This window comes from Nelumbo lutea, chromosome 4 (assembly GCF_056320005.1).
Source record: "Nelumbo lutea isolate HS-2025 chromosome 4, American lotus-T2T, whole genome shotgun sequence".
NCBI lineage: Eukaryota > Viridiplantae > Streptophyta > Magnoliopsida > Proteales > Nelumbonaceae > Nelumbo > Nelumbo lutea.
In genome coordinates this window covers 10,757,322-10,772,275 of record NC_142687.1, presented here as the reverse complement: position 1 = coordinate 10,772,275, position 14,954 = coordinate 10,757,322, and the positions used below count along the sequence as shown (strand labels likewise).

Here is a 14,954-nt window from a genome sequence, read left to right as displayed (position 1 = left end):
AGATAAAAAATTATTGAATGGATCAACGGTTCAATCGCCCCATTGGCCTGAGATCAGTTTTGGGATAAAGAGAACCAATTACCTGAACGATTACTGAATGGTGATTCAAAAACAATGATTATTACAAATACAACTCTTAATGAAATAAAATTAAAGTTGCTTTGTTATATACCCCATTTTCTCATTTCTCTTTCATGCACGTTTTATAACTTTGTTTCATTCTCTCTGCGGAAAAAGAGCTCAAACTGTTAAACGGAAGCACCCATCACCATCTTGACAGTAACCGGAGGTGAGTTCCTTTAAAAACTTTGGAAACAAGTAGGTATTTGGCACATCATCTCACCCATACAAGTACAAGCTGTTAATCAGTGTAACAGACTACGTACCGATGCTTGAAATTCCTTATTCGCTCCTGATAGCTAGCAAATTAAAAGAAGGTTCACCAACAAATTACATATATTAAAACTCATTAATAGACAAAAGTAGCTCTTTATAAAGCAAACCTGTATTATACTATACATGGGAAATGAGCTTTAATTAATAAAGCACTGAATCAGCTTACTCATGTCAATTTCTATCAAATTACTGTTTTAACCCTTTGCTTTCTTACTCTTTCATCTTATGTTCTTTGCTTTTCTTCTTCACGTTAATTGAGAAACAGTGAGATCACAGTTTGATGATTTTATCCCAATAAACTGTCTCTATATCTATCTACCTGTATATGATCAAACTTTATAAGTTTTTACAAATTCCAATTTACTAATGCTTTTGCAGAATAAATACAACTAGTAACTATCTCAACGTCACCGTCACAACACTTTCCTGCAGCTGTATATTCAAAATATCTTTCATACTTGTATATTGTTATTCACGAGGAAAAACGTTGTGGGATGTACTGTGAAATCGGAGTGAGGAATAAACCCTGATTCTGATAAAGTGATAATAGGCGTAACATCGTACGAAGTGGTCCCTGACTGCAACGAGTTTAGACATGTTTCAAATAGCTCATAACGATTAAAGTGCCCTTCTTTATCTTTTAATATTACGGAACATCTAAAAGGCAATAAAGCAACTTTCTTGTTTTTAGCTGTCAAATCTGTAAAAAGAGACTTTTCTGCCATGCAGGTATGAGATTAAGTTTTATCAAAAACCACCCACGTGTGTTGACGAAGATTCATTTTAAATAATAATCCGGCTCAGTTTGGAAAGAGTAAAATACAAATATATATAGAATAAATTCATACAAAATAATACTAAATACATAGTTTTGCATTCTATAAATTTGTATTTGTATTTCTTTCAAACTGAGCCTAAGGCTTAATTTGGAAGGAGTACAGATGCAAATATATAGAGTGTTGTTTGAATCATGGCTGAGCTGGTCCTGAGAGATATGTGGCTACCTAGTCATCGTTTGGCCACGTTGGCCTATCTCGACTGAGTTATGCTATTATTGTGGCCCCCATCTTATCCTTTTAGCCATGTTAGCTATGCGTCACAAGGATGAGTACAACTACGGATAAAGAGGAGTATGACGATTCCGTTGGGGAACGAGACTCAATCCCGAATAGCTCGGTTGCTAACCTCATCTCGACAACCCTGGAAGCCCAACGGGTCTTTAGCTATAAAAAGGCACTCCATACTCAAGGTAAGGGATCCAATTTCTGACACCTATACTACTATTCTGCTTGGACTAGCATCCCTATAGCTCGGTTCGGCCATCCATCACCTCCTACTGACTTGAGTATCGGAGTACTTACCCGAGGATAACTCCTCGGGTCTTTTACTTCTCTTCTCTTGATCGCAGGTCTTGAAGTGCCGCCTCGTCCTTGTAGCTCAGCCTCACCCTACCAGCAATAACTATCTTATTACTCTCCTCAGTTCATGCACCACCTTGGATTGAGTAGCAGCAAGAGCAAAACCTTATATTTTGTATTATTTTATGTGTATTTGCACTCTACATATTTGTATTTGTACTCATTCCAAATTGGGTTTGGAAGGGGTACAAATGCAAATATGTAGAGTTCAAAACCTTGTAGTTAATATATTTGTATTTGTACACTTCCCAAACTGAGACGAAGGCTTAGTTTGAAAGGAGTACAAATACACATATATAGAGTGTAAAACGTTAAATTTTGTATTGTTTTGTATATATTTGAACCTTACATATTTATATTTGTACTCTTTTCAAATGGAGCCGGAAAGTGCAATTGAAAGTTGAAAATATATGCCATAATCCAAATCTCTTAATGGCCATTCAACCAAATAAGATAAACTTGAGGGTGTTAATGGCTTAATCCCCATCTAAAGCCCTAGAAAGAAGAGAATAATCCCCTTTGGTATAAAATAAGTAGAAAGAAGAAAAAGAGTGCACTGTGCACGTAGTCTGCAAACGTAGGATGGAAAAGGGTCCTCTAGCTAGAGGTTCAATAGCAAGCAAAGAGAGTCTAGTCATTGTCTCGTTGATATATAAAACCCTAGATCCTCTTGTCTTGACTCTTTTTTCGAATGATTAGCAACTGTTTCATGTATAATTTTCAGGCAAGTTTGAAGTGTGAAAGTTGACATGTGACTAAATTTAACTGACTAAAGTGAGCCTTTGTTAGATATTATCTCCATGCTTCTTTCACTCACCACATGGCTACATATATGTACCAACAGGAAAATAAGTGTTCCAACTGCTATAGTATTGCATCCAATAGCTAACTATTGAGAGAGGTCGAGATCGGATCTGTTTCTCACACATGGTGTCTTACATCGACTTTACAGGCATATACCATCATGTATTAGGAACATCTTCCATATTTATGTATTATTATTTATGAGAGATGTTTTCAATGCATGGTGAGATGTGTTTGTAAGACACCCTGTGTGAGGAGCAAATCCTAATTCCTATTGAGCCCACCCATATTACAATGACTCCGAATCTCCTACCCACAATCCACAAAACATTACCTCAGTGCATTGGAAGCATTTCTGCCTACATAATAACATGTAAAAGCATGAAATGTTTCCCATGTGTTACTTCATCTCATGTGGGTAGGTGTGGGTAGAGGGTCTGGACTCGCATACATTATTTAATCAAGTAAACAACGGCCAAAATAACTGGAAATCTCTGATGGGTGGAAAATTTTCAAGTTAAAGAACCCTTTTTTTTTTAACTTGGCTCGGGCAGTGCTCAAAGGAGTACAAATACAAATGTAAATATATATAGTATAAAACCTTATTATGTATTTATATTTTACATATTTATATTTGTATGTATATACTCTTTCCAAACTGGACGGTCAAACTGTTCTACTTTTTTTTTGTGTATTTTTCAGCCTTGTATAAAAGGGCATTAGACGTCCATTAAAATTGCTCGCACATGATGAGCAAAACTTGCTGTGCCGATGTATGAATGCATGATTGGAAAGAATTGGGATCTCTTAATAAAAAATGGTTCCAACATGATCCCACCATAAGACAACCCACCATGTATAAGATGTGGAGATACACACGTTCGAATGCATTACTCTTTAGGAAGTTCAGTATATAATATATTATGTAGACCGGCCAGTGCAGGATATTCAAGGTATGGTTTTTAAAATCGACCCGGTGACCGAACCAGTCAGGGGTCTGGTTATCGGGTCAAACAGTCCAATCATTTGAATCAAATGCTCGGCCCGTGCTGACAAGAAATTAAAAAAAAAATTAAAAATAAAAAAAAAATGATCAAAACTATTCGAACGATTCAAATGGTTAATCACTCGATTCAGCGATTTACCGGCCAAAATCAATGATTTTAAGGGAAAATCCGGTTTTTGAGGAAAATGAAACTGATCACCTGACCAATTCTCAAATTTTCCCGTCCAACCGTCCAATCCTGTTCAGTTTTAAAAACCATGATTCAAGGCTGTTTTAGCTGTTGAGTCAGATTTGAAAACATTTCTTAGGATGTGCTGTGGGGCCTGATGTAAACTCCTGCTGGGGGATAATTTTTGGGTATGATACGTCCACTGGTGTGGGTTAAAATAATAATCGACCTCAATATTCTTTTAACCATATAGACAAATAGAGGACGGAATGAGTTGACATGTCGTACTCAAAACGTAACCAAAGTACAGAAGAAGGGTGAAATCATGGCCTTTCATGCATTATTGTGGTCCCACCTTACCCCAGTTCAAGGTTGAAATCAATTATACATCGAGGGCCATGATTCACCCTTGTAGAACTAGGACAATTCTTTTCCAGTGGGAATAGCTGATTTTTTAGTACACGTTTTAAAACCTTACAGAATATTCTAATTATGCGTCAGGAATAACTCCCATTCTGATTTGTTATTTTTCATGAAAGTTGTTTTTGATACACGATGCGATGTGGTTGTGAGTAGCAGATCCCAATTTAAAATCATGGCCTTAAATGTATTGCAGTGATCCCACCAAAAAGCCATTGGGCAATGGCAATAAATCAATGGCCTTGATTTAGCTGTTTCATGCGCAGGGCTACAATTGCAAATGTGGGTTACTGTTAAGCAGAAGTCCCAACATCAGTGACTGGAGTGAGTGAATGGGTTCCCTTCAAAATTTTGGAAATAAGTAGGTATTTGGCAAATCGTCTCCACCCATAACCATAAAAGTAGAAGCTGTTCCACTTATTCGGATTTGGGAGGAGGCAGTGTCCGGGAATCAGTGTAAATTAAAGACTACAATGCATGGAATTCCTTCACTGTTGATAGCAAAAGCAGGTTGACCAACAAAAAAATTAGATAGTGCAAATAAATATATACAAAATATAAGGTTTTGCACTTTAGATATTTACATTTATATTTTTTCAAAAGTAAGTCGAAGGCTCCGTTTGGAAATAGTGTAAAAACAAATATGTAGAACGCAAAACCTTAAACTTTATATTATTTTATATGTACTAGTGAATGACCCCGTACTAAGTAAGGAAAGTTAATCATATATATATATATATATATTAATAATTTTTATTACCATTTATAGACTGTCATTTTTAAGACATATACAGTCTACGGGTCTTTAAATTCAACTTGAAATGTTTATTACTTTAATTTAATCATTATTATTATTATTAATTTATTTTAGTATTTAATTTAAATTTTTTGTTATTTAGTAATAATATTAACAAAATTTGTAACTATTTAAATATTTATTTAGTTTTTTTTTCCAACCGACTATAATTTTTATATAATAGATTTGTTAATTCATATTTTCCATTTAAGAATAAACATTAATGATTTGGCTTAACAATTTTAATGACTATTAATAAATATTGATTCTTATTCAAGGTTTAATTACTATATTTAGTAATTATTATGGGGCATGCTTTGAATAAACATTAATGATAACTCATGATTGTTATTTCATTTTTTATTATTTACTTAAATAAGCACTTGATGATTGTTATTATTATTAATTATTTCCATAAATAATTGATTGTTATTATTATTTACTTAATTCAGTAATTTTGAGTAAGTACGTATTTGATTTAATCTGAATTATTTTATTTTTTTAATTATTTATAATAGACATTTAGGGTAGGCTCTTTATTTGATTTAAGAGACCCCATACTAAGGGGCAACTACAGTATCATTTAATTTGAAATTTACTATTTCACACTAAAAAATCAATGTCTTGTTGAGCAACCCACCCCCAAAAAAGTATCAATAACTTTGAAATTATTAATCTATTTATAAAATAGTAAACTTAGATAGATGTTTACAACAATATCACCAATACTGCTTAATATTTAGGGACATAAGATTGGATAAAAAACATTTATGATATCCATTCAAAGAGGCAAAGAAAGAAGAAAATCATTCCAAGAGCTACTAAGAAAAACAATCCATGCCCAACAACATTTGTAGATGCATCCATCCTCTAAAGTAAGAGATGAAAAATATATGAATACAATCAAATCATCATCATGTATGGTTATAATCAACTGATTATATAATTAGGACTCTGAAACCCATCCAATAGAGGAAACATGAAAGAAAGGAGAATAATGAGGCCATTCTAAGTATGGAAGTCACCTCCAAGTTAGGTGGCAACATTTCTTTTGGTCGAGCATGGTTATACATTTTAAGTCTAAACCCCCCACAATGCACCTAGACTTACTAGAATTTATCTTTAGGAAAAGATAGGGAAGCCTGTACATAACCTAATGGTATGTTTGAATTATGGTAATTGAGAGATAGAACTAGAAAATGTAGGTTGAAATTATAATTTTGGGCATGTTAATGCGTCAAATTCAAGTCAATTAGAATACTCACAGATTTTTAGTTCATTCATTTAGTGGTAATTTGAATATTTTTTATTCCATGTCTTTATTGAGTAATATAGATTAATATTATATTCATAATTATGAAATCAATACAATTATTGACTAATAATATATTCTTATTATGTGTGTATTGATTTCGAAATCAATAATAATGATAGCAATAATAATAATAATAATATTATTATTATTATGACATAATTAATTTGTTATAATTATGATTTTTAGTTAATTCCTGAAATAATAATCACTTTTATAATTTAGGAATTAAATATCAGTAAGTATTATAATCAGTAATTAATTTTTATCAGAAACCATTATTATTAGTAATAATTAATTATAATTATTGATGATAATAATAATATAATTATATTAATTAACATAAGTGTTAATTATAATTACTGATAATAATATAATTAATTATTTCATATAAATGTATGAATTATAATTTCTGATAACAGTTCTAAAATAAATAATTGACATTCAATATTTATTTTCAAAATAATTAATATGAGTTAATATAAATATAAAATTATTAATTACCATTATGAAAATCGTTATTAATTGTCATTCCGAATTAATAATGAGAAATATTATCAGTAATTAGTTAATATCAGTGGTTAAGGATTAGTAATAATTATTATAAGAAATTATTATCAATGAGTTATTGTTATTAGTAATTAATAGCTTTTGGTAAAAATAGGTAAATATCATTAATTTATTTTTTTATCTATTGGAAAACTGAATAGAGAAAAATAAGTTGGTTGGCATTGCAAATGAAAAGTTATTTGGACTTTTACAAATATATATATATTGAACATAAAAAACCAATTACTCAAAAATAAGGTATTAATGAAAGAGTAATTAAAATTATTCTGTAAACAATAATTTTAAGAAATTAATAATTGTCTGAATTAAAACGGGTAATTTCAACAAATAATTATAAGTAATTAAAATTTTCTATTAACATTTTTAATAATAATTAGCATTATTAATAGATTAATAATATATTAATCATTGTGAAATCAATAATAATAATAAATAAATATATTATTATTATTATTATTATTATTAACTAATAATATATTCTTATTATTAGTGTTTTGATTTTGAAATCAGTAATATTAAAATATTATTATTATTACAACTACTACTACTACTACTACTACTACTACTAATATTCTTATTATTAGTGTTTTGATTTTGAAATTAATATTAAAATATTATTATTATTACAACTTACTACTACTACTACTACTACTACTATTATTATTATTATTATTATTATTATTAATTTGTTATAATTACGATTTTTAGTTAATTCATAAAATAATAGTTTTCTTTTATAAATCTTTAAGTTTAACAATATTGAATAATTGAAAGTTTTATAATTTAACTTTCACTAGATGAAATATTTATCGGATAATAATAGTAGCATTCATAATAATAATAATAGTATTAATTATAATTACTTATAATAATAATAATGTAAATAACTAACACTAACTATATATTTATAAAATAATTAATATGAATTTATATTAATATAAAATGATTATATCCCAATTAATAATTAACATTATTAAAATACTTATTAATTATCGTTAATCAATTAACATTCTGATGTAATAATTATCACCATTAGTATTAGTAATAATTAATTATAATTATTGATGATAATAATATAATTATATTTATTAATATAATTATATTAATTATAATTACTTATAATAATATAATTAATTATTTAATATAAATGTATGAATTATAATTTCTGATAACAATTGTTATATAAATAATTATCAATAAATATTTATTTTCAAAATAATTAATATGAGTTAATATAAATATAAAATGATTATTTCTGAATTATTAATTACCATTATGAAATTATTTATTATTAATTATAACTACTTATAATAATATAGTTAATTATTTCATATAAATGTATGAATTATAATTTCTGATAATAATTATAATATAAATAATAAACCATTAAATCTTTATTTCCAAAATAATTAATATGAGTTAATATAAATATAAAATGATTATTTCCGAATTATTTATTACCATTATGAAAATATTTATTAATTACCATTTCGAATTAATAATGAGCAATATTGTCATTAATAAATTATCAGTAATTAAGTATTAGCAGTAGTTATTATAAGAAATTATTTTTTTGAATTAATAATGAGCAATATTATCACTAATTAATTATTATAAGCAAATAATTAATAGCAGTAATTATTATAAGAAATTATTTCCAATAATTAATTATTATCAGTGAATAGGAATGGTAACGGAGCGGGTTTGGGACGGGGATTACATTCCCCATCCCCGACCCCGACCCCCATCCCCGTCCCCGATCCCCATCGGGGGAAAAAATCCCCCTCCATCCCCGACCCCGATGGGGATGAATTCTCCATCGGGGACTCGAATCCCCGAGGGTCACTGCAAAATCTAAACTCTTAGCCCTAGAATAGCTAGAGCAAATGCAAAGAATCAACAGACTCCAAAAGGTACGAATAGCCATCGCAGAGCTCCAAAAGATACGAATAACCACCATAGAGCTCTAAAATACGAATAGCCACCAACTCCTCCACTGGAAAAATAGGAAGATAGGAAAAAAAACAAAGAATCAACAAAAACCCAAAGCACTACCATTTAGATCTTCAGATTATCTGTCGAGAAATCCATTCAGATCTGTTGAGATTATTTTCCGAAAAACCCATTCAGATCTTCTCTCCTACTTCCCCTCCACTTCCTCCTCATCAAGTGGTAGACTGGTGGTCGATGACGATAGAGTTCCGATGATGTCTGATGTTCAACAGGCAAGTGGCGATAGCGATAGCAATTAGCAAGTCGACGATGAAGATGACGGAAGAAGACTGGTTTTGGCCCTTCTGGGTTTAGAGTTCTCTCTTCGCTGTCAATCTCTCTGTTGAAGTCTTGAAGACTGGACACTTCGAGTGTTTTTTATGTTTTAATAAAAAATGAATAATAATATAATATAAATATTATATAAAATATTATAAATAATATATAGGATTATATATTATATTATATATAATTACATATATAGATTAATCGGGGCCGGGTTGGGGAGCCTGGGTACCCGTCGGGGGACGGGGAAATTTGCCACCCTATCCGTGAGTAATTATTTATAGTAATTAATAGCCAGAATTAATTAATTAGAAGTAGTTAACCATAATTAATGGTTGTAATTAATTCATTAAATGTAGTTAAAAGTAATTATTATCAGTAATTAGTAGCTGGACTTAATAAATTAGTTCAGTAGTTAACAATAATTAATAGCACAACTTCCTTTTTTCTAGGAAATCATTGAAAATGGGAACTTCCCACTTCTCACAACTCTACATGGTGGTGGGCTCCATTCTTCATGTTAGTGGGCTCTTTTTTTGAACTACCACTAATCAGAATTTGACATATATCTAGTGGGCTCTATTCTTAAACTACCACTATTCAGATTTTGACATGTATCCATTTTGTTTAAACCTTTGAAATGACACGCTTCTGAATGTAAGTAGGCCACATGTCACTTGGAGACTTTGACCTGATTTCATTACTTTAATATATAGATAGATATGAACAGAGATTATATTAGATTGGTACTATATATATTTGTATTTGTACTCCTTCCAAACTGAGCCTAAAGCTCATAATCACACTCATGCATTATACTATGAAAACGAAATAAGAAATTAGCATTAGTCTATGGGTGGCAACCAATTTTGGTCTTTCGTCCCTTTAATTCCTTTCGGAGGCTTTCATTTTATATATGTTCTTTGATTTTCTTCTTTCATGTTAACTGAGAAACAGAGTGGGATGGACCAGGAATTTTTATGATTTGATTATCCAAATATTGTCTTAATTATAGTATTACAACCCATATACGACTAGTAACCAACATATATAAAGGAAGTGCTGAGAGAATATAGATATGAACAGAGATCATATTATAGAAGTTTATACGTTTAATCGCTATCGGGTAACTGCATAGCCCAGAGATCGTCCATGATCCAGAAGTTGTCGTTGCATTCAGCAGGAAATGGAGCGGAAAGAGGTTCGGGGTTTCCTATATTTGTTGGAGAATATGATTCAACTGATCCATTTGTGCTACCACACATGTGACTTGAGCTTGGATCTGGGTTCAGCTCAGAGTTCTGCAGGCTGGGTGAGCTCTCCGCATGCTTAATGTGCTTTTGAATTCTCGTCCTCCAATAGTTCTTTATTTCATTATCAGTTCTGCCCGGAAGATGCTTTGCAATTTTTGACCACCTGCATGACAAAAATGTAAGAGGATTACAAAGTATATAAATTAACGAGGATACATATATCATATATGGACTTATTTGTTCAAATTAACTTGGCGTAGCATACAACGAGCCATCCTGATTCTACTCCAATGCTAATGGGCAACCAGAGACACATCCAACAAAAGTTGAGATAGCAAATTGATAGAAGAAACTTGTTTCAGCAGCAATATGAGATGGGCTCTTTTTTGTAAATTTGAACCAATCCAGAGTTTATAGCTGAATTCCATTATAAGTTAGAAGGGAGCTAATGTGCATATCATGACTTTGTTAGAGAATAAAACTGGACCCACGTTTCACCATAAAACTAGACGACCCACTATAAGACTGGGATCTACACAGATGGATGCTGTTGGAATGGGATCGCTGTCCGCGCATGGAACCAAAAAGAAATACAGCACGTGGTATGAAAGGGACGTAATAGGGTTCATGGTACGTAAATAGGGTCATTCTCTCATCGATAAATTAAAACCCTAGATTATATATCCATGGATATCCCCATTCTATTGTCTTGACTCTCGAGAATGGCTATCCAGTAGCCACCATCTGTTTCATGTCTACCTCCACCGTGGTAAGCTTTTAAACCGGGAAAATAAACATGTGACGATTTGAACTGGCGTTTTTTTACTTTAAAAAGTGAGCCTTATTAGATGTTACTTCCATGGCTCCTTCTCACCACATGGCCACGGTTGCATCTAGAAACTGGAAATTAAAGTGTTCCTGCTACACTCCGTCAAGAATCTAATTCAGCCTACCCTGTACTTCATTACTATATTTAGTAAACAGAAAGACTCAAACATTTCCACTTACGATAATTATCAATAAAATTTTGAGATAAATAAATAACTAAATGCATAATGTATTTATTTATCTGACCCATAAACAATTTGAGAAAAACGAATTTATACGAACAAAGACCTGAATTCATATGCTTTCTTTCGATATAAAACAGGGCTAAGCTTAACAGTAAAGTAAACCAACCAGTGATGGGTCTTTTACGTAAGGCTCAGGTCGGAAAGAGTAAACACGGTTTTGCACAATTGCACTGTGCATATGTTTGTATTCTTTCCAGACTGAGCCTAAACAAAAATATCGGTGGTGGGTTTGTAGTACAAAATTAAAAAAAAAAAAGTACTTATGTGTTCACGTAATTTTACTACGTAGAAGCTCACCTGTTTCCCCACCTGGTGTGCAGTTCCATGATCAAGAGCTGTTCTTCGGCTGTAATATTACCCCTTCGAACATCAGGCCTCAGGTAGTTAAGCCACCGGAGACGGCAGCTTTTTCCGGTGCGTTTCAGACCTATAAAAAGCAATAACACAACTTGGTGGTGGGCATGCAGCGATTAAATTAATTTATGTGTGTGTGTGGGCGTCGATGTTGTTGGAAACAGATTACCTGCCGATCGCGCTAGCGAGTTCCATACACCTTCGCCGTGGTTAGCGATGTAATTGATCAGAATCAAGTCTTCCTCCATGGTCCATGGCCCTTTTCTCACTTCTGCTTCTTGGGAGCTGTTAGCCTTCTTATCCATTTCTCTGTAGAATACTGGAATAGATATAGATAGATAAAGGGGAAGAGAGAGAGAGAGAGAGAGAGCGAGAGAGAGAGAGAGAGAGACGATGCTATGAAAAAGAAGGCATACGTGGGTTTTATAGACAAGCTCTAAAATGGGTGTGACTCAACATTTGGGTTTAATCAAGTTTAGACAAAGCAAGTTTTAGAAACCGGACCGGACACAGAACCGGTCAGGCAACCGGTTTTGGGTCAAACGTTCCAATTGTACAGTTCGAATAATTGGCTGATTCTGATTTAAATAATAAATGGCCAAAAGTTATTATCCAGGTTGATGGTTTGACCATTCAAATCAATAAATTATTAATTAAATTAATGATTTTTGACCAAACTGATTCCCGAGTCAACCGGTTCAACCATCTGGTCCGATTTTCAAAACCATGAGACAAAGTTAAAGCCTAACCTCATCCTCTCATCGATAAATTAAAACCATTGAATTATATATCCGTGCATATCCCCATCCTATTGTCTTGACTCTCAAGAATGGCTATCCAGTAGCCACCATCTGTTTCATGTCTACCTCCACTGTGGTAAGCTTTTAAACCGGGAAAATAAACATGTGACGATTTGAACTGGCGTTTTTTTTCTTTAAAAAGTGAGCCTTTATCAGATGCTACCTCCATGGCTCCTTCTCACCACATGGGCCATGGCTGCATCTAGAAACTGGAAATTAAAGTGTTCCTGCTACACTGCTTCCAGAATCTAATTGAGCCTATCCTGTACTTCGTTACTATATTTAGTAAACAGAAAGATCCAAACACTTCCACTTACAATAATTATCAATAAGAATTTGAGATAAATAAATAAATGCATAATATATGTATGTATATATATATGATAATTTATTCATCTGACCCATAAACAACTTAAGAAAAATGAAATTATACGAATAAAGACCTGAATTTATTCTTTCCAGACTGAGCCTATCCTGTACTTCGTTACTATATTTAGTAAACAGAAAGATCCAAACACTTCCACTTACAATAATTATCAATAAGAATTTGAGATAAATAAATAAATGCATAATATATGTATGTATATATATATATATATATATATATATATATATATATATGATAATTTATTCATCTGACCCATAAACAACTTAAGAAAGACCTGCTCTCTTTCGATATAAAAGGGGACTAAGATTAACAGTGAAGTAAACCAACCAGTGATGGGTCTTTACCTAAGGCTCAGTTTGGAAAGAGTAAACACGGTTTTGCACGATTGCACTGTGCATATGTTTGTATTCTTTCCAGACAGAGCCTAAACAAATATTTCAGTGGTGGGTTTGTAGTGCAAAATTAAAAAAAAAATGGAAAAAAAACCAAATATCCATGCATAAAAGCAACAAGGGAAAAAACGACGATGAAATTGCGAAAAAAAAAAAGAGTACTTATGTGTTCACGTAATTTTACTACGTAGAAGCTCACCTGCTTCCCCACCTTGCGTGCAGTTCCATGATCAAGAGTGTTCTTCGGCTGTAATATTACCCCTTCGAACATCAGGCCTCAGGTAGTTAAGCCACCGGAGACAGCAGCTTTTTCCGGTGCGTTTCAGACTTATAAAAAGCAATAACACAACTTGGTGGTGGGCATGCAGCGATTAAATGAATTTATGTGTGTGTGTGGGCGTCGATGTTGTTGTTAATAGATTACCTGCCGATCGTGCTAGCGAGTTCCATACACCTTCTTATCCATTTCTCTGTAGAATACAAGAATAGAGATAGATAGATAAAGGGGAGGAGAGAGAGAGAGAGAGAGAGGATGCTATGAAAAGAAGGCATATGTGGGTTTTATAGACAGGCTCTAAAATGGGTGTGACTCAACATTTGGGTTTAATCAAGTTTAGACAAAGCAAGTTTTAGAAACCGGACCGGACACCAAACCGGTCAGGCAACCGGTTTTGGGTCAAATGGTCTAATTGTACGGTTTGAATGAATGGTTCATTCTGATTAAAAAAAATAAAAAATAAAAAATATTTAAAATAATAAATGGCCAAAAATCATTGTCCGGTTCGATGGTTTAACCATTCGAATCAACGGATTATTAATCAAATCAATGGTTTTTTACCAAACTGATTCCCGAGTCAACCAGTTTAACCATCTGGTCCGACTTTCAAAACCATGAGACGAAATTAAAGCCTAACCTCAATAACGAAATTCATGATAAAAGTCATAATCCAAGGGTGGTGATTTGATAACATCATTTATCACGGGGAGATGTTTTCAATGCATAGCAAGGATGTGCTGTGGAACATTGTGGGGACAATCTTATGGGGAACTGATTTGAACTAAAAAAACAACTGACAAAAAGACCAAAGTTCTGGCCAAAAGAAAAAGTACAGACTACTCTAAGCTAAAGGTTATAGCACTAATAGATGATAAGGGGGTATTGCTACGAAATGATGATTTTATTTCTTAAAACAAAAAACCTTTGCCGCATCATCAAAAACCATATATAGAGGAACACGAAAAAGGAAAGAAAATTACAGGAGATAATGAGAAAAAGAAAAAGAAGCGGTTGATGCATGCATTTACTGATTTTGGATGTACAGTTCGACAGTTCGGTAGCAGCTAAGGCTGCGTTTGGTTGAATTGCGATCTTATTTGCACTATACAAATGTATGGGAGATTGAGAGTGCAAATGAAAAATAATGTAAATTCTATTTTAATTTTGTTTAGGCTTTTATTTCATTTTTTTTTTACTTCATTTATACTGCAATCAAACAAAATAAGATAAATTTTAAAACAAAAATAAA

The 14,954-nt window shown here is 32.3% G+C and overlaps 1 protein-coding gene across 6 annotated transcripts; it reads right to left on the bottom strand.

Moving 5' to 3' along the window:
- Nucleotides 1-10,134: 10,134 nt before the first annotated feature.
- LOC148853884 (MYB-like transcription factor EOBII) lies at nucleotides 10,135-13,991 on the bottom strand. Of its 6 annotated transcripts, none has more exons than XM_088982388.1 (5): nucleotides 13,853-13,991; nucleotides 13,628-13,755; nucleotides 12,018-12,157; nucleotides 11,792-11,921; nucleotides 10,135-10,584 (listed from the first exon to the last, which is right to left on the bottom strand). In XM_088982388.1, the coding sequence occupies exons 2-5, from the start codon at nucleotides 13,654-13,656 to the stop codon at nucleotides 10,281-10,283; spliced, it is 603 nt and encodes a 200-aa protein (XP_088838514.1). In that variant the 5' UTR covers nucleotides 13,657-13,755; nucleotides 13,853-13,991; the 3' UTR covers nucleotides 10,135-10,280. The 6 variants fall into 6 exon arrangements, with proteins under 6 accessions (XP_088838514.1, XP_088838515.1, XP_088838512.1 ...); XM_088982389.1 differs by having other exon boundaries at nucleotides 12,018-12,167; nucleotides 13,628-13,675; nucleotides 13,853-13,975; XM_088982386.1 differs by having other exon boundaries at nucleotides 13,628-13,675; nucleotides 13,853-13,975.
- Between the last annotated feature and the right edge of the window lie 963 nt (nucleotides 13,992-14,954).